Source organism: Terrapene carolina, unplaced genomic scaffold (assembly GCF_002925995.2).
Source record: "Terrapene carolina triunguis isolate 2854851 unplaced genomic scaffold, T_m_triunguis-2.0 Scaffold67, whole genome shotgun sequence".
In the NCBI taxonomy this organism is placed as follows: domain Eukaryota; kingdom Metazoa; phylum Chordata; order Testudines; family Emydidae; genus Terrapene; species Terrapene triunguis.
Genome location: NW_020664418.1, coordinates 26,887,329 through 26,910,358, shown reverse-complemented (window position 1 = coordinate 26,910,358; position 23,030 = coordinate 26,887,329). Strand labels below are relative to the sequence as shown.

General features: G+C 37.5%; 1 protein-coding gene across 1 annotated transcript in view; it reads right to left on the bottom strand.

Moving 5' to 3' along the window:
* Positions 1-23,030, bottom strand: part of ZNF280D (zinc finger protein 280D) — an 81,336-nt gene that overhangs the window by 26,887 nt on the left and 31,419 nt on the right. The window contains exons 5-12 of the mRNA XM_024204951.3: positions 17,581-17,698; positions 10,577-10,744; positions 9,204-9,313; positions 7,380-7,609; positions 2,930-3,087; positions 2,301-2,401; positions 2,044-2,190; positions 1,197-1,331 (exon numbers count right to left, since the gene is read on the bottom strand). Of these exons, the coding sequence (XP_024060719.2) occupies positions 1,197-1,331; positions 2,044-2,190; positions 2,301-2,401; positions 2,930-3,087; positions 7,380-7,609; positions 9,204-9,313; positions 10,577-10,744; positions 17,581-17,698 (1,167 nt within the window). The remainder of the gene's footprint in view (positions 1-1,196; positions 1,332-2,043; positions 2,191-2,300; positions 2,402-2,929; positions 3,088-7,379; positions 7,610-9,203; positions 9,314-10,576; positions 10,745-17,580; positions 17,699-23,030) is intronic.

The following is a 23,030-nucleotide window of genomic DNA, read 5'->3' as shown; positions in this document are numbered from 1 at the left end:
TAAAGCAGTTTACTGTCAGGAAAATTTTGCTTCACATGGAACACAAATATATAGAATCCTATTCAATAAGACATATGTTGAAAAATATGACTTTCAACTGACACAGAACAGAAGCTATACCCCAAATAGTTTACTGATTTTCAGCAAAAAAGGGGGCATCCAATAGGTAACAGCAGAAAATTCTAAAGTAAGCAAGCAGAACGTCTACTACTTAGTCTTCCCATTAAATCTTAGGATAATTGAGTGTGTTATCCCAGAAGTCTGACCTGAGGGTTTACTGGGGGGGAAAAAAGTACTTCATAATTTGCAAAGCAACTATCACAATTATGAGTTCTCCTACAGGGACTGAAATGACAGTGTGGCCAAGCTGGTCAGCTTCCAACAGACCAGCTACTTCACAGACCTGCCAAGTCCACAGGTTTTCCTCATAGGACTATGGATCTCAAATCCTCTTAGAAGTCGGTATGAAAAAACCTTAATTTACAGGGAAATCTTGTGCTGATTGGCTACTTGTCACTCATTCTATTTTTTCCTTGGGGAAGGGCAACCAGGTGAGATGATGATCCACACGCTGATGAACAGCAAGGTTCCCTCAGCACATATAGCAAGAAAAGCTCTCTTTATCTCCCTTCAAACATGGGTCTGGAAAACTCTTATAGATCTCTGTGCTCAGGACAGAGTTCTAACTAGGGAGCAGCAACTTTTGCCCCCTTGCTGGCTGCTGCTCTTCCCCAACATGGCCCCATAAATTGAGAAAGGGTCAAATATTCTCAACCACTGATCACACCCTCTCTTTAGTCAATCCGCTGAAGCCCTCGCTTTTCTACAAGAAAGTGAGGGGGGAAGAGAAGGGAAAAACAGGACCCTCAGCTCAGGAAAGCAGCAGGACAGACATCTTCTAAAAAGTGGGAGTGGGGCTATTATCAATTGTGTGTGTTGGGGTGCACAGACATGTGCGGGGAAAGCACAGTCCTGTATAAATTATGAAGATGGGAGGCAGAATTAAATAATCCGCTTTGAGGGATGGTGTAAAATTGATTGCTTTGAGCAGGGAAGATTCCCTCCTTTCCCAACTCCTCAGTATCTCCCACCTAAAATCCAGTATTCTCATCTCCTCCTCTCTAAGTAGGCTCTCTCCATTTCTCCGGCCAGGTAACTTTTTCTTCTTTTCTCTTTTATATGAAGTAAAAACTTACTTTAGTTCCAGGAGGCAATCCCTCTAATTGCTTAGGTTTCCTGAATGTCCGGTGATGCTGAGTCTTGTGATCCATTTTTTCTTTGCATGTCAAAAATTGCAATCTGCACTTAGTACAACGGTATATTCCTTTTTTCTTTTAAAAATGGAAGACAATTTACAGTAAGCAGGAATCTTCTAATGAACTGAAACTGCCATCCTAGCATGTCTCAAGCAATAATGACCTAAATCTTATTTTAACAAGTCACTCTTAATAATCCTAAAACCCATAATACTGTATAACAAACCAGAAAATGAACATGTGTACAGTGCTTTAAAATGCAAAGCAATACATAAACACGATGTATCAGTAGCATCTAGGTTACCAATTCAATGAAATTACAAATAAAAGATAACTATAATCCTGCATCTGGTTCCGCAAGAGTGAGTGTGTGTTTTGTCATTGATTTCAAGAGTATGTCAGTATGACATATCTAAGCAAAGAAATGATACATGTATTCTTTCATAGAATGTGCAGAGGTTTTTTAATAGATTTTTAATATTATTACTAACACAAGTTACAAAAATAACTCCTCACACATCAATATACTGGGGAAATCTAACAATGGAATCCAATAGTTTACTTAAAAGAATTCAAAAGAAATGGCCCAAAGTTTTATACGATAAATATTTTCTCTTATTAGTATATTTACCTCCAGTATTTTAAAACATAAGTCTTCTCAATGGTCGCACAATCAATTAAGCTATTTTTATGTGGGAAAATGTACATTTGCATATTACTAAGTTAAGTTTTGCTTTTTTGGTCACATTTCTATATCATGAAGAGACAAAAATTAATAGCTACTTACCTGATGCCTCATATAATGATGCATATATGGTGCTCCAATTTTAATAACTTTGAGGCAAAATGGACAAAGCAAATGTTTTGTGTTTTCATGTACAGTTCTAAAATGGGTTTCTACATCTGAAAAAGCTGATGATCTGTAATTGCACACCTAGAAATAAAAGTGTAATTTAACCTCATGAGATCTTATGTTGACTTCTTTGCTGAAAATTTTCTTAAGGAAAAAAAATAGGTGTTTTAATACTGAATACTCTGAGGTACCTGGCAAACATATGGCATTTCACCTGGCTTATGATTGTCCTTCATATGTTGCAAAAGAACTTGCTCTGTTTCAAAGGATAATTCACAGATTTTACAAATAGCTGAAAAAGAACAGAAAATAATCAAAATGTATTGATTGGAGTTTGGGGGAAGAAATAGAGTATTGTGCGTGTGTAAACTGCTATGTACATATACATACGTGAAATGAAATTTACACATACAGAAGTATTAAAGTAATAAAGATGAGACAAACTGCAGATTTATTTTGCTTCTGAAACTTGCTTCAAGAGTCTGCAGTCAGGATTTCCTGGTGTGATGCACTGTCTTTTAAAATACAAGAAATCTGGCAATGGAGAGCCCAATTCTATTAATTTTTGTTGCTGTTTTTAAACCTGGACTGAAACAGTAATCTTTCAAACAACTAATCTGAACAAAAGCTCGTAACTGAACATGGTAACTAAAAGCTGATAAACTGGCTGATCAACTACTCTCTAACCTCAGTACTTATTCTCCCCTTTAAACAAAAACAAAAAACAATGGTTTCCTGCATCTTTATTTGCAAGTTACAAATCAGCAAATAGCTAAAATTGTAAGAACACAATGATTAAACACAAAGAGAACAAACTTACTAGATGATTCATAAGGGGTGTGTGTGCTTTCAATGTGGCACTGCAGCTGGAAAGGTGTGGGAAACTGACGATAACAGTGCTGGCAGGTGGTGTGGCTTTCCCAACTTTCACTGCTCTGCTTCTCAAGCTCTAAGTGGTGTTTCATGTGGTTCATAAACCTATTAAAGATAGAGAACAGGTGCATAAGCTAAGTTTAAACAAAAACATACTTGACAAATTTGACATGAAGTATATAAAATGGAAAACACTGTTGAATAGGAGCACTTTTCAAGTGAATTGTAATGAGACTTATGGTTCTTATGATTTCTAAATTGTCAAAAATTTCATAAATGAAAGTTACAAATAAAAAAAACAAACCTTTCAACAGATTAACCGAAAGACATCCTGAATATTAAATTAAAAACGCACTATCATCTCAAATATACTCTGCAGTATAGGGAATCTATAGTATTATGTCATATTTGCTTATAGTCATGCCAGACTATGTCATAGGGACAAGGTGGGTGAGGTAATATCTTTTATTGGACCAACTTCTGTTGGTGAGAGAAACATACTTTCAAGCTTACACAGAGCTCTTCTTCAGATCACTTTCAGGTATGGGGGCCTCACAGTGACCTGAAGAAGAGCTCTTTGTCAGCTCGAAAGCATGTGTCTCTCATCAACAGAAGTTGGTGCAATAAAAGATATTACCTCACCCACCTTGTCTCTCTAATATCTTGGTACCAATACAACAACACTGCATATAACGATACATAGGATGCTTTCCAAATTTCAAGAAAGGACAGTCCCTGCTACAAAGAGCTTATAATCTAATGAAGGGAAACGAATAAAACAAAATAAACAATCTTTGCACAAGTCAACTCAATTCACTCCAAGCAGCATAGCAGAAGTGGGTTTTAAAGAGTGACTGAAACATGGACAGGGAAGAGGCCCTGCAAAGGAGCACAGGGAGACTATATCTTATATAAGGGATTCCCTCCCCACAGGCATATTGTAGGAGTCATGTCCCTGAGTATGCTGCCATGAAACCTTGTAGAGTAATAGGGGGGCCATGTGCATGCCCCTCAAAGCCCACATTCCACAAACCAAAAAGTAAAAGTCACTCAACAGAACCATCCCATCCCCCTGAATTCCTTTCTACTTTCAGGAGCTTTATTTAGAGATCAGCTTTAAAGTACAGGGAGGAGGGTTGGCATGTTATTGTTTGTACATACAGTAGAATCTCAGAGTTATGAACACCAGAGTTACAAACTGACAAGTCAATCACACACTTCATTTGGAACCAGAAGTACACGATCAGGCAGCAGCAGACATCCCTCTTTCCCCCCCAAAAAACAAATACAGTACAGTACTGTGTTAAACGTAAACTACTAAAAAAAGGAGGAGAGCAGCATTTTTCTTCTGCATAGTAAAGTTTAAAAGCTGTATTAAGTCAATGTTCAGAGTTAGGAACAATCTGCATTCCTGAGCTGTTCGTAACTCTGAGGTTCTACTGTACCCTCTTTTTCTTCTTTCATGGGCCTACACAAAACTCTACTGTAGGAGACTTGCTACAGGAGGCATACTGAGGAGACAAGCTAGTCACTGGGGGTGAAGTGTGCAAATGATAAAAAAAACTAGGAGAGTGGTAAATAATGACAAGAACAAGTCAGTTCTACAGAGTGAGCTAGATCACTTCATAAGGTGGTCTCACTTGAACAATCTATGTTTTAATACAGCCAAATGCAAGGTCACATCTATAAACAAAAAAATGTAGGTCACACTTACACATAGGAGGACTGTATTTTGGAATGCCTGTCTCTGAAAAATCATCATGATGCATAACCAATTAAACATGACCTCCCAGTGTGATGTGGTTGTTAAGACCACTAACAAGATCCTTGGATGTATAAGCAGGGGAATATTGAGTAGAAATAGGTAGGTGATATTACTACTGGATAATACTTGCATGAGCCCATTACTGAAATACTGCGTCTAGTTCTGGTCCACACTTGAAAATGGATGTTGACAAGATGGAAAGGGCTCAGAAAAGAGCTACAAGAACGATTCAAGGTCTGGAAAATCTGTATTACAGTAAGAGATTAAAGAAGATCAATCTATGTAGTTTATCCAAGAAAAGGTTAGGAGATGACTTGATTATAGTCTATAACAACATACAAGGGGAGAAGATTTCTACAGTGCTCTTTAATCTAGCAGATAAAGGCATAACAAGATCCCATGGCTGGAAACGTAAGATAGATAAATTCTGATTAGATGGTAAAATGCAAATTACAGTGAGAATTCTTAACCATTGGAAAAGCTTGCCTATGGATGTGGCAGACCCACACGTTTGATGATGGCACCAGCATGGTCTGAAACAGAGATTCCCTTCATTCCAACGGCTCATCCACAAAGTGGTAAGGGGAAATTTCTCAGGCACCAATCCAAAAGATCCTATAGAAGAGTAGCTGGGGTACAACATTAATGTCATCTGACATCATGTCCACCAGAGTCTACAGAAGGTGAAGGTTTCTGGTGCTTTAGCTATGCAACTTCAGGAAATTAGCTGCATTTTTGACCAACTAGAGAGTCAATGTCAAGGCAGCACTCTTTAGACCTGTACAACAGTAATACAAACAACAAGAAGGCTTGATTGTGGTTCAGGCACTATGGTCACATAAATCAATTATTAAAACAGAAAATTTAATAAGGAATAATGCAGGGTTACAGGACAGAGTCAACAAAAGAATATTGGCAACTTCTGACTTTAACATGAATCAAGAGATAATAAGGAGAGTAGCAATCAGCAACAGAGTGAGTTGACAGTGACAGGATACTTCCTTGACTGATTGGAATGATGACTAGGAAGAGTCTAGAGAGGCCTGAATACTGATGATTGGAGGGCACAGCTACCAGTACCTCTGAGGACCAAGTAACTTTGAGAGCTAAGGGAATGTTTCATGATAGAAGCACAAGCCCCAAGAAGAGGAATCCATTAGCTAGTGTATCTTTGGGCTGGTCCACACTAACCCCCCACTTCGAACTAAGATACGCAACTTCAGCTACGTGAATAACGTAGCTGAAGTCGAAGTATCTTAGTTCGAACTTACCGCGGGTCCACACGCGGCAAGCAGGCTCCCCCGTCGACTCCGCGTACTCCTCTCGCGGAGCAGGAGTACCGGCGTCGACGGCGAGCACTTCCGGGATCGATCCGGGATCGATTTATCGCATCTAGAGAAGACGCGATAAATTGATCCCAGAAGATCGATTGCTTACCGCCGGACCCAGAGGTAAGTATAGACGTACCCTTTGTAAGAGACCCAATGTGTTCACTTAAAAGAAAATAATCTATTAAAATATTTTGTCACCAATTAAGTTTATTGGTAAGTCAAATACTGTAAACAACTAAACAAAGTATTAAATATTGTAAACTAACAATATCTTTTTTAAATGAAAATATTCTTATATGTAATACTACTTATAGACTATTTCCAAGATGAGCTAAAAGAGGCTCTTATTTTTATAGTAAAACTATTATGCACAGAAAAAGACAAACAACTTTCTTCAACCCACATCAAATACTGTTTACAGTTTTTAAAGATAAATGAAAGGAAGGAAATGCCATAGCCAACAGCAACTATCAAATCATGAGAGCAAACCCTTTGAAGGTCTGACAGCATGCAATATTTTCCAGCTGCTTAAAAGATAAATTACTAGTAGTTTTATTTGTGAGTTAGTTTTTAAGTGTGTGTAATAGCAATTTTAATGCCTGCAATTATAAGAACCTTTTGTTTTATTTAACGATATGAGTTTAATGTTATCACAAGCCTGTTCATTTTAAACTTGCAGACTATGCCCTTTGAAGGCCCAGTCCATTTTTCAGTTTTACATTCTGCTACATCAGCTTCCCTTACAGGCGTCTTATGAAAAAGAACTACGACCTTAACTGCCAAAGCAATTGTGATACAAACTTGCCTACCTATTGAAACAGCTTATGAAAGCTTTTTGTTGCATTTAAAAGTAAAGTTATTCCATCAAAAGAACAGTTTTTATACTGGTTACATCACTACCAATTACTCATCGTGGACCCCTAAAGGGAACTATACTGAAATCTACTGTTAATGTCATCAATCTGGATGGCAAATTGTAAAAAGGTAATGTGTTGCTCTTTCAATTTCCATACTACCACAACCAGACTCATTAAAGCATACAATACTCTTTACCTTGGAAGTATTAAAATTAGCCATTCTAATTTGTACAAAATTTAAGTTCCAAACATACACATGTAGTGAAAAATGAATTAAGTTTTACTTTACACTGAAGTAACTTTATAGCATTAATTTTCAAATTAAGTCTTATACATAAAATGCATCTTTACATTCCAGATACAATTGTGACTACATGACTTTTAATTTTGTTTTTGTTACTAATGCGTAGTATCTAGCAGTTACAGAAGTGAATGTTTAGATACCTTATGTTATTTTTAAGAACTTTCAAACAGCTGAAGCACTTAAAAGTTGTATGAGTCTTCTGTTCCTGTTGTACCCGCTGGACATCACCTTCATGCTTTCCATAATAAAAGTCATTAACTAACATGATCAATTTTCCTTTCTCAGATTCAGCAGTCTTACTTGGTGTATTTGAACATTCTGTTTTGGACATTCCCAGAACGAAGTTATTTACCATATCTGGACAACAATACTGAAAAAGAGACACAAGTCTATGTTACCAAATTGCACTAAAAAAGCTAACCTGGCTATACCTGCATTTCTATTTCTATTACTTTGGGACATGTTCTCACTTTGCTCTTACACCTATGTCTATTCTGGATGGTATCTGCTCTTGTGTTATTGCAAATACAAAAATACATAAGGATAGGATTTAGATAATTAAACACCAAGTATTTTAAAATACCGACAAAGGGTTTTTCCTTTTATGTTAATATGACTACTATAAATCACAAGGCAGAATTACTACCTTGTTTTATATGTTGATTAAAAAATATTCTGAAATGTACAGCACAATTCAAATTTCTCCAATCTTCATTTTATCAATTAGAAAACTATTCTCCCTCCTAACATAAAATTTAAGCTGAGTAAAACAGCTGCTTTGTTAAACAAAATATTTGTACGCATGAGTTTGTTGACAACTATGAAGAAAGCTGTATTTATTTTTTTAAAATTTGACTGTCTCTTAAAAATATCTGTATATATAAAACACCAATGTGCTGAATTGATTAGAGCAGATAATTGATAGTAAAAACATCAAAGTTTTCTTTCCCAACTCCATGAATGAATTTAGAATATGGAAAGTCATCTACCATCCATGGCCTCTGCTTCCCTATCGAAAATAGAGATAATGTTTACATAGCTAACAGAAGTATTGCAAAACTTAATGTTTAGAAAGAACTTTTGAGTTCTTCAGATAGAAGGTGCTATATTGCTGTCCAACAGTAAACAAAACTGGAATGCTTCCGAGGACAACTTTTGCTAAACAACATGCCTTGCTGCGTAGTACTAATTTCTCTGACCCCAGTTTGTGATAAGCTCATTTCCTGTTGTAGGTGAAATGACAGTCCTTGACATATTTATCCCACTAGGTTAACTGAAGATGTATTTTATTCATAAAAATGTGCAAGTTAATAAAACCAAACAAACCCACTTTCTTCAATAGTATCTTTCAGCACTAAATTCTCCAAATGAACTTAACTTTTCTCTAACAAAATGATCACGAATGGATCAAAATTGAAAAGGTGCAATTGAGTATCTATACATTTCTGAGAGGAGGAGAGGAAAAGAGTAATTTTCTCTCTTTTGTAAACAGCATCTTTTTTATTTTGCACTGTTCCTGGCCCGTGAAGGGGGTCATATTTTGCCTGTACAAACAGTAATTCGTAGGCATTTAGGGTTCAATTCTTCAAGAGTCTGAACTCCTGTTGCATGAGAGTTGAGGATCATCAACACTATACATGAGGTGCTAAGACCCTCACAGAACTGGGCTACACATGCCTATGAGGTTTTTATTTACATATGACAAAGCAAGTGTGCACCTTTCAAAAGGACCAGGAACAATGAAAAAACAGGTGAAAATTAATCTCATTTTGCTAATTTCTTTTTCATTCTTCTTTGCTCATGGGTGTGAAAAACATTCAGCATCTCAGAGAATTGGGCCCATGATGAAAATATCCAGAGTGCAGAATATCTGTAACTTGTCATAAAAATTTGACCCCGTTTTACAACTCTGCTTAATCCCAAAATGTTTATAATTACTTTTCACAAACACAAAAAACTTTTACCTTCATGTGATTTTTTAAAGGATCCATAAGATTGAAGTGAATATTGCATTTTGGACAAGCTCGTGGAAAAGGTGCTCCATTTTTAACATTGCTTGATGTAGTATTAGTACCTGTAAAATGTGAAGTGTACATTAGGACTCCAAATTTACAGTCCATCACAAGAGTAATTATGACAAAACGTCTTAGAAGTCCAGAAAAATACATGGTTTAAAATGAAATCTATTACAACTCAGGTGACAGTGGTGGCTGTAATTAAAGATTGAATTCCAACTGCCATTATAATTACCCTTTCATTTTCAAATTCTTTTGGTGACAACTTGCACACAATATTACTGTATGTCCAAAAATACTCTAAGAGTGGAAGAGATAACAAGAGATAGATGATCTACCTATCTAAGGTCCTTATGCAGCACTACTTATGCAGTGATTTTAAGACAGCATTTAGAATTTTTGTTTTCATTTTGAGAGCATCAATTCTTGGAGGCATGTATATATTTTACACCATGTTCTCAACATCAACAGGACAGGATTTAGTCTGACCACTTCTGGAAAGGAGTTACGTGACTTGGCTATTAGTGATGAGAGTACTGTTCTCTCTGCCAGGTAGTTGGAACCTAAGCCTATTCAGCTGCATCATTCGTGCTGATCTAAGATGTCTTTGAGGTTCATGGAGAATAAATAGGTATCTCAGGCACCTACACCCACATTCATGAGAGAATAGTGTTTTCTCTTATTAACATAAAAATTGTTTGCCACCTGCTAATCAGTTTGTATTTAAATGTTGGAATAGCTCATCTTTAGTGAATATTGCTTATATCTGGGCTTAAGCTCTCTTGGAGCTGCCAAAATCAGAGCCAGCTGCCTCTGTAGATGAAGTTCTCTCTTTGGCATACAGTCCTATCTAGGTAAGCAGTTTAGACAAAAGGAGGAATAAACACAGGAGGGCTGTTTTGTTTTTTTTAAAGAATACATATGAACTATTTGAGGTCAACTGTAATCTACCAGACTATGACCAAAGGTCACAACAGTCAACACACCACCTTATAAGAAAAACCAGGCAACATTATTCATTTTTGGCCCGGGGGAGGGAGGGGGAGAAGAGGAGGCAAAAAATTAAGAATTGGGTCAACTGAAACATTTCATAAACTCATGTAGGTTTTGCCAAATTGTTTTAATGAATATGCTAATCTACCTCTTTATATAAGAAGAGAACATATTTTAAGGCATATGCACAAGGGGCAGGCAGAGCTGTTGAGTTAACTCTGCCTTAACTTCTTAGTGTTGATCGTTCAACTTTAACATTGCATTAGTGCTAGCTTTTTCCATGGAACAGATACATGGATTTAACAGCTAGACCATTTAATCTACCCTACCTTTTGAAGAAACATTTTGTGATGGTGTTACTGTTGGAGATTTAACTGAAGGTGATACAGTTGAATTGCTTCCAGCACCAACCTCATTAGGCTTGGCCTTTTTTGGAGTAACACTGTTGGCTTCAGAAGTAGCTGGACGCTTAGACACAAAACCACTCTCATTCAGACCTATAGCAGTTTAAATTAAAGAACCTCAGTTTTTTCATAGTATATTACCAATCTCTTACTGATGATTACTTTTTAAATGGACAAACAAGTCTAAACAAATAATAGTTATTAAAATCTCCTCTACCCAATAAGCCGTTTATAAATTAGGAAAATTATGTTTGGTTGAGTCAGCCATCAATACTTTGAAGTCAATGTGATGTGAATGAGTAAGAAAATAGACTGCAGCCCCCTCATTTAAGACACCTCATATATTTGTTGCAGCCTACCTAAATAGCCTGGTCTTTCTGATCCCTCTTCATCTAGCACAGGCCTAATTTGCGTACCTAACCACAGATGGCTATAGCATTAGTCACTGCAATGAATACCATTTGGAAGTGCCTTTTCAGTCTTCTCTTCAACAGAATCTCTCTCTTTTACTTAGCATTCAGTTTTAGTTTATGTATTTGATGTTTCACTCCATATTCTTTATGAAAATATGTTTATGATATGAATATGATATAACTGAGATATACTTTATGCAAGATGGCTCATGTAAGATATCACTGGAAAGGTTATGATTTACTGAATGTGATTATCCAATTTGTATGCTTGTATCATTTCTGTATCTGAAGTTAGGAATATGTACCTGTATTTCAAATGTGTTACTTTGGGTGTCAGCCCCAAGTAGTCCTTCAGGTACAACAATGGAAAAGCCAGGCAGGGCTAATGGCCCATTAGCAATGACAATGGACTGTGAAAGAGCTTAGTCTTCCTGTGGACACTCCAGACAGTCTATGAGTAATGGCTGCCACAGCTCTGCAGAGACATGGGTCTGAGTCACCTGGTACGGGACCCACCCCTTGGAAAGCCAGTGTTCTGCCACTGGGAGACAAAGGGTTCCTGCCATACACAAGAGCTATAGAAGGCAGGGGAATGACATCATTGTGGTTCTCCTCTGCCTCCACACCCAAAGAAACACTGAAAAACACCCGAAAGCAAGAACTGAACTGTGGGGAGAAGGGCTGAGCCCAAGCTGGAAGGGCGTCTAGCTTGTGAGTAATAATACCTGAGGTCTCAAGCTGGAGACCAGTGCAGATGCCTTTCAAGACTTTCTGTAATCTGCCTGCAACAGTATCTAGGATGAGAAATTACTATTTGTAACCAATTTCTTTAGTGAAACAAGCTCAGTTTTCAGAGTAGCAGCCGTGTTAGTCTGCATCCGCAAAAAGAACAGGAGTGCTTGTGGCACCTTAGGGCTGGTCCACACTGGGGCTGGGGATCGATATAGGAAACGCAACTTCAGCTACGAGAATAGCGTAGCTGAAGTCGACGTTTCCTACATCGAACTAAAAGTACTTACTTCGGGTCCACGCGGCGCAGGCAGGCTCCCCCGTCGACAGCGCTTCCTCCTCTCGGCGAGCAGGAGTTCCGCAGTCGACGGGGGAGCGCTTCTGGGATCGATCTATCGCGTCCAGATGAGACGTGATAAATCAATCCCAGAAGATCGATCTCTACCCGCTGAATTAGGCGGGTAGTGTGGACCAGCCCTTAGAGACTAACAAATAAATTTGTTAGTCTCTAAGGTGCCACAAGCTCAGTTTGCGTGTTTTGTTTTATTTGCTTAGTAATCTGCTTTGTTCTGTTTGCTACCCCTTTAAACACTTAAAATTCATCTTTTATAGCTAATAAACTTATTTCTTGGTTATAATATAACCCCATTTGTGCAATTCATAAGGGGGGGGGGGAGATGAGAGGGTGTGCATACCTTTCTCCACATTGAGGGAGGAGGCAGATTTCATAATATACCTTTGGGTCTGCACCCCAAGGGAGGTGGACACCTGAGTGCTGGGCAGGTCCCTTAAGCTGACGCTTCCCAGAGCTATTCTCAGTATCTGTGTCATTCTGCAGTTGGGTGTGGCGCTGCCTGCATGTGTGCTGGAGGAGGCTTAATAGCCTGGCTCAGCAAGACAGGTAAAAGGGTGCCCTGGCTGGCAGAACAGGCGGCCTCAGTGATATCCCAGCACATCGGATGGCACCTTAAGGGGTACAACCCATCACAATGTATGTTACTTACTTCTGTCAAAATGTCTGAGATTTCAGTTTGTATGCAAGATCTTATATAAAATGAAAGTTGCGCTATAGATAATTCCCAACTATCCAGAAAATGGTAATTCTCATTTGCCGTTTGAAGGAAAAAGAACTGAAATAGCTTCCAAAAGGTTGGAGGGGAATTAGAAGCAACAGTTTGCTAGTGCCCTATAAAAATGCAAACTATTAAAAGCAACTTTCAAATACATGTATATCAATGGCCCGATTAGGTCCATTAGAAAAGCTGTGTGCCTTTTTTCCAGTGCCAAGTTGCCCTAAAGCCAGCATGTCTAGCACTGGATGATTTCCCCTGCATAGGAGAATCATCCAATATCACCCACTCAATGTAGTGATGAAACCAGGTAACCGAAGGCATGTCGGGGGAATCCCGACATGCCAGTAGTGTGTTCCTGGCTGCCAGAACAGTTCCTGAGGACCACTGGGAACTACAGTAAATTAGACACCAGCTTTCAGACTTCTATAGTCTATACTGGGGACTGGACCAACAACAGCACCACTACTGAAGTGGGCATGCAGGGTGAGAACAGAAAATAGGTCCTGTGCACTCCCTTCTCCACTCTCCAGCTGCATTCAGCACTTCTTGGGTGGAACTGAGAATCTGTCCTTATCTTTCCTTACAAACAACAGAAGGATAGCTGATCTCTTGGAGAATTGTTAAAGAGCTCACTTTTTCACAAAAAATGAAAACTAGGACTTAACGTGGCGACACCCACCTAAATTGCAATTGTGACTCACATTCATTACCACTTGTACAAGAAACGCTTTGTTGTAATAACTAGTTTTGTTACAGCTATTGTGAATGTTGCGTGGATGTCAGTACAAAAATTGTATGTAGTATTGTTGTAGCCATGTCAGCCCCAGAATATTATAGAGACATTGTGGGTGAGAGAATATCTTTTATTGGACCAACTTCTGTTTGTGAGGAAGAGAAGCTTTTGAGCTTACACAGAGCTCTTCTTCAGCTCTATAAGCCTGAAAAATTGTCTTCTTCACCAACAGAAGTTGGACCAATAAAAGATATTACCTCAGCCACCTTGTCTCTCCAATACAAAGATCCTAATGCCTATTGAAACTGCCTTCATTATGCCCCATAATGAGAATGTACTTAACTTTTAGCTCAGACTTTTATACTTCACCAACTTAAAAAGCTGTTTTGCAGTCATACTTTCTAATGATTCAAACCCAGTCATTTTCTGAAGTGAACATGTTAAACATTTCCCATTCAGTTTATGCAACTTTTGCCCAAGGTAATTAAAAATTGCTAAATCAGATCTGGGCTACTCACTGGGCATTATCTTTCTTTAGTGCTTTTGTTTACTTATACATGCACTGCTAAGTGTGTGAGCTTCTTGCTGGGGCTTCTGTGTGTTGATTAGCAATGGCTGTTGTAGAGCTGGTACCAAATTTCTATTCTTCTGTTCCACTGAATTTACTTGTGCAATGGGCCTGTGAACAACAATGGATGCTGTAGATGTGACTATTAGATGTATTTGTATAATTGACTATTTAGGTTGAACTGACTTAGTGGAACCGCCTATAAAATACCATTTTTTTCAAAGTCGTGTGTCAGAAGAAAATCAAGTTTCAATATAATTTGTAATATTTCCTATCAATAAGGAATTATAAAAAAACCTTTTGATGTGTTCCAAGAAAAATATACACCATTAAGAATTCTGTTCCATATTTACAATGGTGCACATTCTCACATGGTTTCATGCAACTCCAATTATGTTACTAGGAGTAACACAAACAGCAGGAGAGTACATATGCTCAAATTAGCGTAGGATTGTTTTCTGTGGTTCTACATTAGAAGAGTCAACTTAATTCTATTAAGTTGTCTCTTTTAGAATAGCCATCCTAAGAGTAGGAGAATTTGTTTACAATAGTAGATAAGAACAGAATTCAAATGCACATTGAAGAACAGCTGCAGTTATACTGTGAAAAATGCTATTTTAAACAAAGAAATTCCAAACACTGTGTAATAATCAGTAAAACTGGTTGCCAATCTGAAAACTAGTCAATTTTTATAGAACTATCACCAATTTACATGGTCTCAACCTTGCAAACACTGACGCACATGCTTAATTTTTATTTCAATGAGACTACTCATAGTAGTAAAGTTAAGCACATTCATAAGAGATTGCAGGATGGGGCCAATTGCCCAGCTTTAGGAGACCACTTAAGCACATAAGTCCCACTGAATTCTGAGCTCAAAGTTAAGCATGTGCTCGAGTGCTTTTCTGAATTGGAGAATAAATTAGTTAGAGGTAGTTACTGAGAGGCTTGTGAAATCTGAATTATCAATAGTCACCTGAGCAGGACAGTTACTCACTGTTTGATAATAAAATACATATATTGGTGCAACACCTCTCACCCATAGCCCAATCCTCCCCTCAGACCAATTTACACTGGTAAAATTTGAATGACTACAATGAGTTGCAATTTACACCAGCATGAAAGAAGACTTAGGCCTACAGTTTTTATTTTGGGCTACAGATTTTTAACTTTAAAAAATAACACTTCAGAAAGAATCACACTACCTGACAGGTGTTGAATAAAGCGTTGAATTTAACAGGTATGATTAAGTATTTACTTTTGGCTATACCAAGATTTTCTATTTTAGCCAAAATATTAATTTTCAGTATTTGTTACTATGAACAATTCTAACTTGAGTATCCCAGTATTCAATTCTGTAAATAATACATGCAATACTAGATTTTAAAAAAAAATTCAAAGTGCTCTTATTCCATTTAACAAGTGGAAAGTATTTATTCCTTTTCTCCCACACACATAATAGATTAAAACAATCAGTACACAAAATTATTTTAAGCTTGTTCTGGGTCTTGAACAATTTACAATCAGTAACTGATTTTTGTTTAATTATCTAAGATTATTTCTGATAAAGGTGAATGTTAATAATTCTTATCAATTAACATGAAAACTCTTGATATTTCTAAATAATCAAGTTCTCAGTGTACTTGATTTTAACTGTGTTTTCTGAAAACATGCGAGTCAGAATTTTTCTAGAATTCTTGGCAAACAGGTAGGCTTGAATGCTAAAGACTTCCTGCTGCCTTTCCCTCACTTGCATTAAAGGTTTTGGTCTTATGGAGCTCACATGCGATATGAAACTGACCACCTATTTGTTTTGGCTCTCAGGTCCTTACTACTGCACACACGGTTCTCAATTTAGTCAACCCAGCTCACTCCTACTTTTGCTTACTAACTCAGTAAGTATTCCTCTCAGCCTATCAATTTCCTTTGCCTATTCCTTAATTTTCTCTAGCAGGCTTTTCTTGCTACATTTTATTTCACTCTATTACACTCTCCCTCTGTTTCTAAAAGGGGAAAAAAGCAGTTTTGTTCTCAATAATTTAAATAAGCAATGTTAAATTCTTTTTTTAATCTCTAAATCCAACACAGACCACACATCTACTTACCCACCTCGCATGAACTGCATGACACCTCAATTCACAGTCATTTAAGGGCTCAGTCCTTGAAGGTGCGGCGCACTCTGGCTCCAATCCAGCAAAGCACATAAGCATGGGCGTAACTTTTCAGTTTCCCACTAACGTCAATGAAACTGCTCAAGTGCTTAAAGTTAAGCACCTGCTTAAGTGCTTTGCTGGATAAGACTAGAATGCTGAACACTTGATAAAGTAGATAAGTGCTTGATCTTGCCAAGAGCTACTTGCCCCACCTTCTCCCCAGCTAGAATAAGTCGCAGAACAAGGGTGGGGTAGGAATGGAGGAGACTATACCAATAAGTGTGTGTGGATAACTACTGGAAAAAATACACCCTTCACTCATTTGGGAGCAGATGGAGGATGGGAGAGAGTGCCCCATTTAGAGTGTTATGAAACCACCACCTCCCCCACAAGAATTGGTTAGATTTTCATCTTACTCATTCTGCTTCACATAGCATTTCTGTTTTAGTCTCCTCTTATAGAAGGATCAGAAAAATTGTCAATTATATTTCATTATAGATTGAATTACAGGCTGACCAACAATTAAGTTTGTCATTCAATTACCACAAAAATGCAATTCTTCATAACTGACACTTGAAGTTTAAATTTACAGCATATACTTATTTATTCTAAAATGTAATTTAACTTTAGATGTTCTAATTAGTATTTCAAATAAATACAATTTTCTTCAGCCAGATAAAACATTTTCTGCAACTAAAAATAAATAATTAAAAAAAAAATACTTCAGAGGCTCATGACAAGCATTCTTTCCCCTCCCCAGTTTCCCAGAACAGATCCCTTTGATCTGTCTACTCCAATTGCTATATATAGCAATCAGGAAACAAAGAATGACATCTAGGGAATCCACTGAGCAGACTCAGGAAGTTGTTCCATGGGCTCTCACTGGCTGACTGACAGACACTTTTATTGATGTCATCCAGAGAGAGCTGCATATGCTGCAAATGAACCTTTGCCTGCCAAAAAAGTCATTTCAGTGAGTCTGGCAGTAATTTTTTAATATAGACAGACAAAAATCACACGCATATATTGATTGGGGTCATCATGTAACATGTGTGAGTTCACAAGAGCAAGACTTTATTGGAAAGTATATTTTAAGTGCAATGCTCCAAATCTTCCTTCGTAACATGGACACCAATACTGTTATTTTACAAACACTAATAAACTATCCTATGTTCTGAAACCTCTATTAAAATTATAACCCAAACACTCTATACTTATACTCTTAAAAAAAAAAAAAAGCTTTTACTAACATACACTCACCTGTCATAGTCACTACTGATCCACTCTGGTAGTGAGGAACTCCTGACTTCTGTCTCAAGCCGAACAGTATGCCCGAAGTATTATTTGGTACAGCTTGTGGAGAACTCGCAATATAACCCTGATAAGCCATTTTCAAAAGGAGGGGGAAGGGAAAAATTGGGACTTAATCTTTATAAAGCATTTTGAAATTTGCATAAAAAAAATCAATATACAAATGCAACTTACAGTATCATATGCTTGTTTTTTGTAACTACAATTGGATTCAGATAATTTAAACACTTATTCTGTAAATACTGAAGTTATAATCACCATCTGCCAAAATAATAATATAAATTCTGTTAAAACAATTAAAACCTGACCTGGTTCATCTGTGGTTGATTTATCCAGTGTAAGTGTGCATGTGTACGTTCTGTACATTTTAGAGAAAGTATGCATACTACTGATTTATTTATCAGAATAAAAACAGAGTTTACTAGCTGATTTATCCTAAATCTGCTAGTGTTTCTAATTAAGAGGATTTTTTTCTCTAAGCATTTGCCCACTTTCTTCCTTTCAATTTAAATTTAGAGACTTTACACATTATTTCCACAGCTAGCTAACTGCATTTTAAAGGACACAAATCAGAACCCAATGTAAACTCATAGTAAATAGAAACTTCTTAATACAAACAGAGCAAGATCAGTTATTCTGGGTTTTTTTAAGTGCCACCTGTTCAAGCACCAATTCAAGCCAAGATTCAGAAGCCATAATCAGTACTTAGGTTAGGCAATTCTTTTGTGATCATAAAAGAAGGATCAATATATCATTAATATTTTTATAGTGAACTATGCAGTAGTGAAGTCAGTTTAGAGCATTCCAGAAAAGAACTAATTGTTAATAATTAATGAAAACCATGAAAATTTCCAGGTGAAGACAACTCACGACACACATAATTTTAGGGTCTTCTTGCAGTTTTTATCCTATTTTCCAGAGCTGAAGTTCTCATTTAAAGTATATGCCCTCCTAGTACCAATTATAACCTTCAATATAGAAACCAATAAACATAGTGTTTGTGGCTGCATATTCAACAACATAAAAACCTACGCACCTTAATTCATCCCAGTGGGTTATTTCTGAAGCCAACAATACCCCCTGAAATTCTAAATGTCTTCTAAGTTATATACCAGAAGCATTCACAAAGTAAACTTGTCTTAAAATGTTCACATGGTACCTGCCATGTCATAAGTGCCAATTCATTCAAATGGCCACTCCACACAAAAACTTTATATAGAATATATGCAATTTCCAGAAGCAGCATAATGAATTAAGAACAACCAGATGATAGAGCTGGGTTCATTTTTAGTTTTAACTTAACAACAATGTAAAAAAAATAGGACAAAACCCAAATCCAAGCCTGTCCTCAACTCTTCCCTATCAAGAATTGACTTATTTTATTTCCCTTTCTCAGCATACCAGTTTCATGCAGATACCTAGATGTATTTTTCCCCTAGCACAGAGAGTATTTTTTAAAAAGATTGTTCCTTTAAAAAGAAAAGAAGCCAAAGGCTCAAAGAGCAGAGTCCACAACCTACTTAGCACTGGATTAAAACTGTGGGAGAATACAAGGCAAAATGAAAGCCTGGGTAAGGAGGCTTGACACAACAAGAAGATCATCTGGAAAAGGCACATGACTTGGGTCCCATGTCTCTCCTCTAGTGACTTGTGCCAGCAGATTTGAAGTATGTTGAAGATATCCACAAATGGTGCTCTTAGACCTGGGTACTAACTACAAATTCTTAGCAAACTGATTTCTCTCTTCTGATGATTTTTCGTTTACTGTGAATAAATGTGTCCTTTTCACCCCTTCCTCCCAACTTGCATGATGAAACTGAAAACTTGACAATGATAACTCCGTTTTCCAAGTGACTTTCATAGGATAGACCAGATTTTGATATAAAGATCTCATGAAACACGTCCCATTCACAGTTGTACCTTTCCATTCACAAGACAACCCTTTGGCATCTATAGCAATTGTTATATTTTTTACTACCAATTTGTACCACTACACTGATTAAGCCTGCTGAAAGCAAGTCTAATTAATAGTGCTAAAAACAAATATGGCTTGGCTAGTTGAGGCCCCCATCAGTGCCAAGACAGATTTCAACAGAATGAGAGCACACATCTGTGGGAATCTTTTTTTGTAAATTCCTTCAATGCAGACCCTGAATAACGCAAAGGAAAAAAAACCCTCAAGTCTTCCTTTCCTCAAATGAACTCATCCAACCTTACCAAATTGAGACTGATCTTTAACAGCAGCTCTGAAAAAATGAGTTATCCTTTTGGTTATGTTAAAAATATTACTAATGATTTGGGATTAGTTTTCAGAGTTCTTTGACCTGTTCATTATCAAGCTTCAAGGAGGTGTGGAGGACTGTGCATACTGTCTACACTTGAAAAATGATGGGCCAGATCATCAGCTGATACAATAGCTCCATTGAAGTCCTTTATGTCTTAATACAAATCAATCATCTGAGTATGGTACCATGGCTCTATAGCCACGCTTCCAAAATGTTTTTGTAGCGATCACCATTATTTTGGAGAGAATTCAAGATGCTTTTGTTGGGATGAGTGGTAGCACATGTACATTTCCCAGCACACAATTAAGTTATCTGGCCAGGGAGAATGTAGAAAGAGGTGAGATGGATATTCATAGAGACCATGATATCCTCTGAACTGTATGGTAGAATGACAACCCATGAAAATTCCATTTTCAAGTACTCTTTTCGCACAAACTGATTCAGTCATTTCATATGCAAAATGAATCAATATCTTCCAATGCCTTAGAAGTCACAATCTCTATTGGGTAGATATCTCAAAGCATGCTTTAAACACCAGTTTTACGACCTCAGCGAAAGGTCAAGTGCAAGGTTGATATGAGTTCCTGCATCTGCAAATGCAAAGAACAACAACCACCAGAGTTGAATACACGTTGATGTTTACACTTATAATCTGCGTTTGTCATCTTGAGAACCTGATTTCAGCTAGGATCCCTGCCCACAACTTCTTAAAGTAAGACAATCTCTACCCAGTGAAGAAACAGGACACACTGATACAAGTTAGTCAGAATACGCCTCTGCCCCTCATCACTGAGCCTGTTCTCTGACTTGCCCAAGAATTGAAAGGCCTTACTGGAACCAAACCTCCATCTCAAAACTTGACCATTGAGACAGGAAGTCTCCCAAAACTAGTGTGCTATGGTTGGCATGTCTTTGAAGGAGATTATCCTTCTGGGATGTATTAACAGGTGTATTGTGAGCAAGACACGAGAAGTCATTCTTCCGCTCTACTCTGCGCTGGTTAGGCCTCAGCTGGAGTATTGTGTCCAGTTCTGGGCACCGCATTTCAAGAAAGATGTGGAGAAATTGGAGAGGGTCCAGAGAAGAGCAACAAGAATGATTAAAGGTCTTGAGAACATGACCTATGAAGGAAGGCTGAAAGAATTGGGTTTGTTTAGTTTGGAAAAGAGAAGACTGAAAGGGGACATGATAGCAGTTTTCAGGTATCTAAAAGGGTGTCCTAAGGAGGAGGGAAAAAACTTGTTCACCTTAGCCTCTAAGGATAGAACAAGAAGCAATGGGCTTAAACTGCAGCAAGGGAGGTTTAGGTTGGACATTAGGAAAAAGTTCCTGTCAGGGTGATTAAACACTGGAATAAATTGCCTAGGGAGGTTGTGGAATCTCCATCTCTGGAGATATTTAAGAGTAGGTTAGATAAATGTCTATCAGGGATGGTCTAGACAGTATTTGGTCCTGCCATGAGGGCAGGGACTGGACTCGATGACCTCTCACGGTCCCTTCCAGTCCTAGAATCTATGAATCCTCCTAATAATGCTTCGGAGTTTGATCCAGTATAGCCATAAATCCCTTATCTCTGAAAGAGTTGGGACTACTGTTGTTAAGTAATTAGCTTTAGCCAATCCATTTTATCAGATGTGCCCAAAAGGGGGTCTTGCATTGAAAGCAATGTAATTGACAAATTGCTGAGAACTGAAAATTTTGAGTCTGGATTCTTCCCATAATGAATCTGCAAGGAATTTAACTACCCAACACAAACAGAACACTTTAATTGGTATCCTTGTCTAAAAGAAGAATTTATCCTAGATGGCTAAGGGGGGAGGGGATGGGGAAAAACTGTAGATTTAGCAAATAATCTTAAGAAGGATACCAAATTTTTACATTTTAAAACGTTCATGCTACCTGCCTGCACTCAGATACTTTAATGGAGTAAACAGATTTCCCATTCAACAGGGGAATCAGTCATTTGTTTTTTACGCTGAAAGTGTAGTCTTCTCTCTCAGATTTCTAGTCATATGAGTCTAAGAAAGCTGTGACAACTACAGGTATCTGAATTTGTCTGGAATTTGGTTGCAGTGCCCATTACAATTTTCAGGAGTTGGATGAATGTGCACCGCTACCTTGAATTTCCTCAGTAAAGTCTAATTTTTAAAAAAAGTACTACTTTAAGTACCACCCTGCCCAGATACCCTAAATTCAGTATATTTGAAGGAATGGTGCTCTTAGAGCTGGGTACTAACTACAAATTCTTAGCAAACTGATTTCTCTCCTCTGATTTTTCCTCTATTGTGAAAAAATGTGACCTCTTCATCTCATTCATGTGAGAATTTAACCTTCACTACTCTATCTCAGAACAGTCTGTAGCAGTGACAGAACTGACCCAATTTCATCCCTGTAGTTCTATCAATTTGGGGTCCTCTGACTCCTCATGGGGAAGATGGTCTTAGTATCACTCAGGCACATCCTCCTCCTTTTCAAAGAACCAGCCATATTACAAGATATATATACTGACACTGCAACACATAGCTGCAGTGCATTACTGTTCCCATCTATATTTTCCTTCTAGGTTTGTTCATTATTAGAGAAAGAAGAATATTGTGGGGAGGGGTAAAAGGCATAAGCAACTATTGCTATGACAGTCATTTGCAAAGCAACACACAAAAGAGAAATTGCAACAAAAAGTTAGAGAAAAGAAGACTTAAAAGTGATGGACTACCAGTAGCAAAAACAACAAAAAGTAAGCCATCAGAAGGGACAACCAGTCTGTGGATACACAGAAATCCACAAATTCAGGGATTTAGGATCTTCAACAATTTTCTCACAAAAATCAAACTTTTGTTATTTTGTTTCTCTGAAAATGTGTATGGAACCTTCCCAAGTTTACAATTTCCTCAAAATTTTGAGTTTAGTAAATTTATACTAAATTCACCCTCCTTGCATCTTGAAATAATATCTAGCAACACATTTTAAGATTAATACCAATAAGAGAGGGAAAAAACAAGTTTACCAAACACTACCACATATTTAGGGCCTGGTCTATACTACAGAGTTAGGTCAACATAAGACAGCTTACATTGACCTAAACTCTGTAAGTGTCTACACTAAAATGTCACTCCC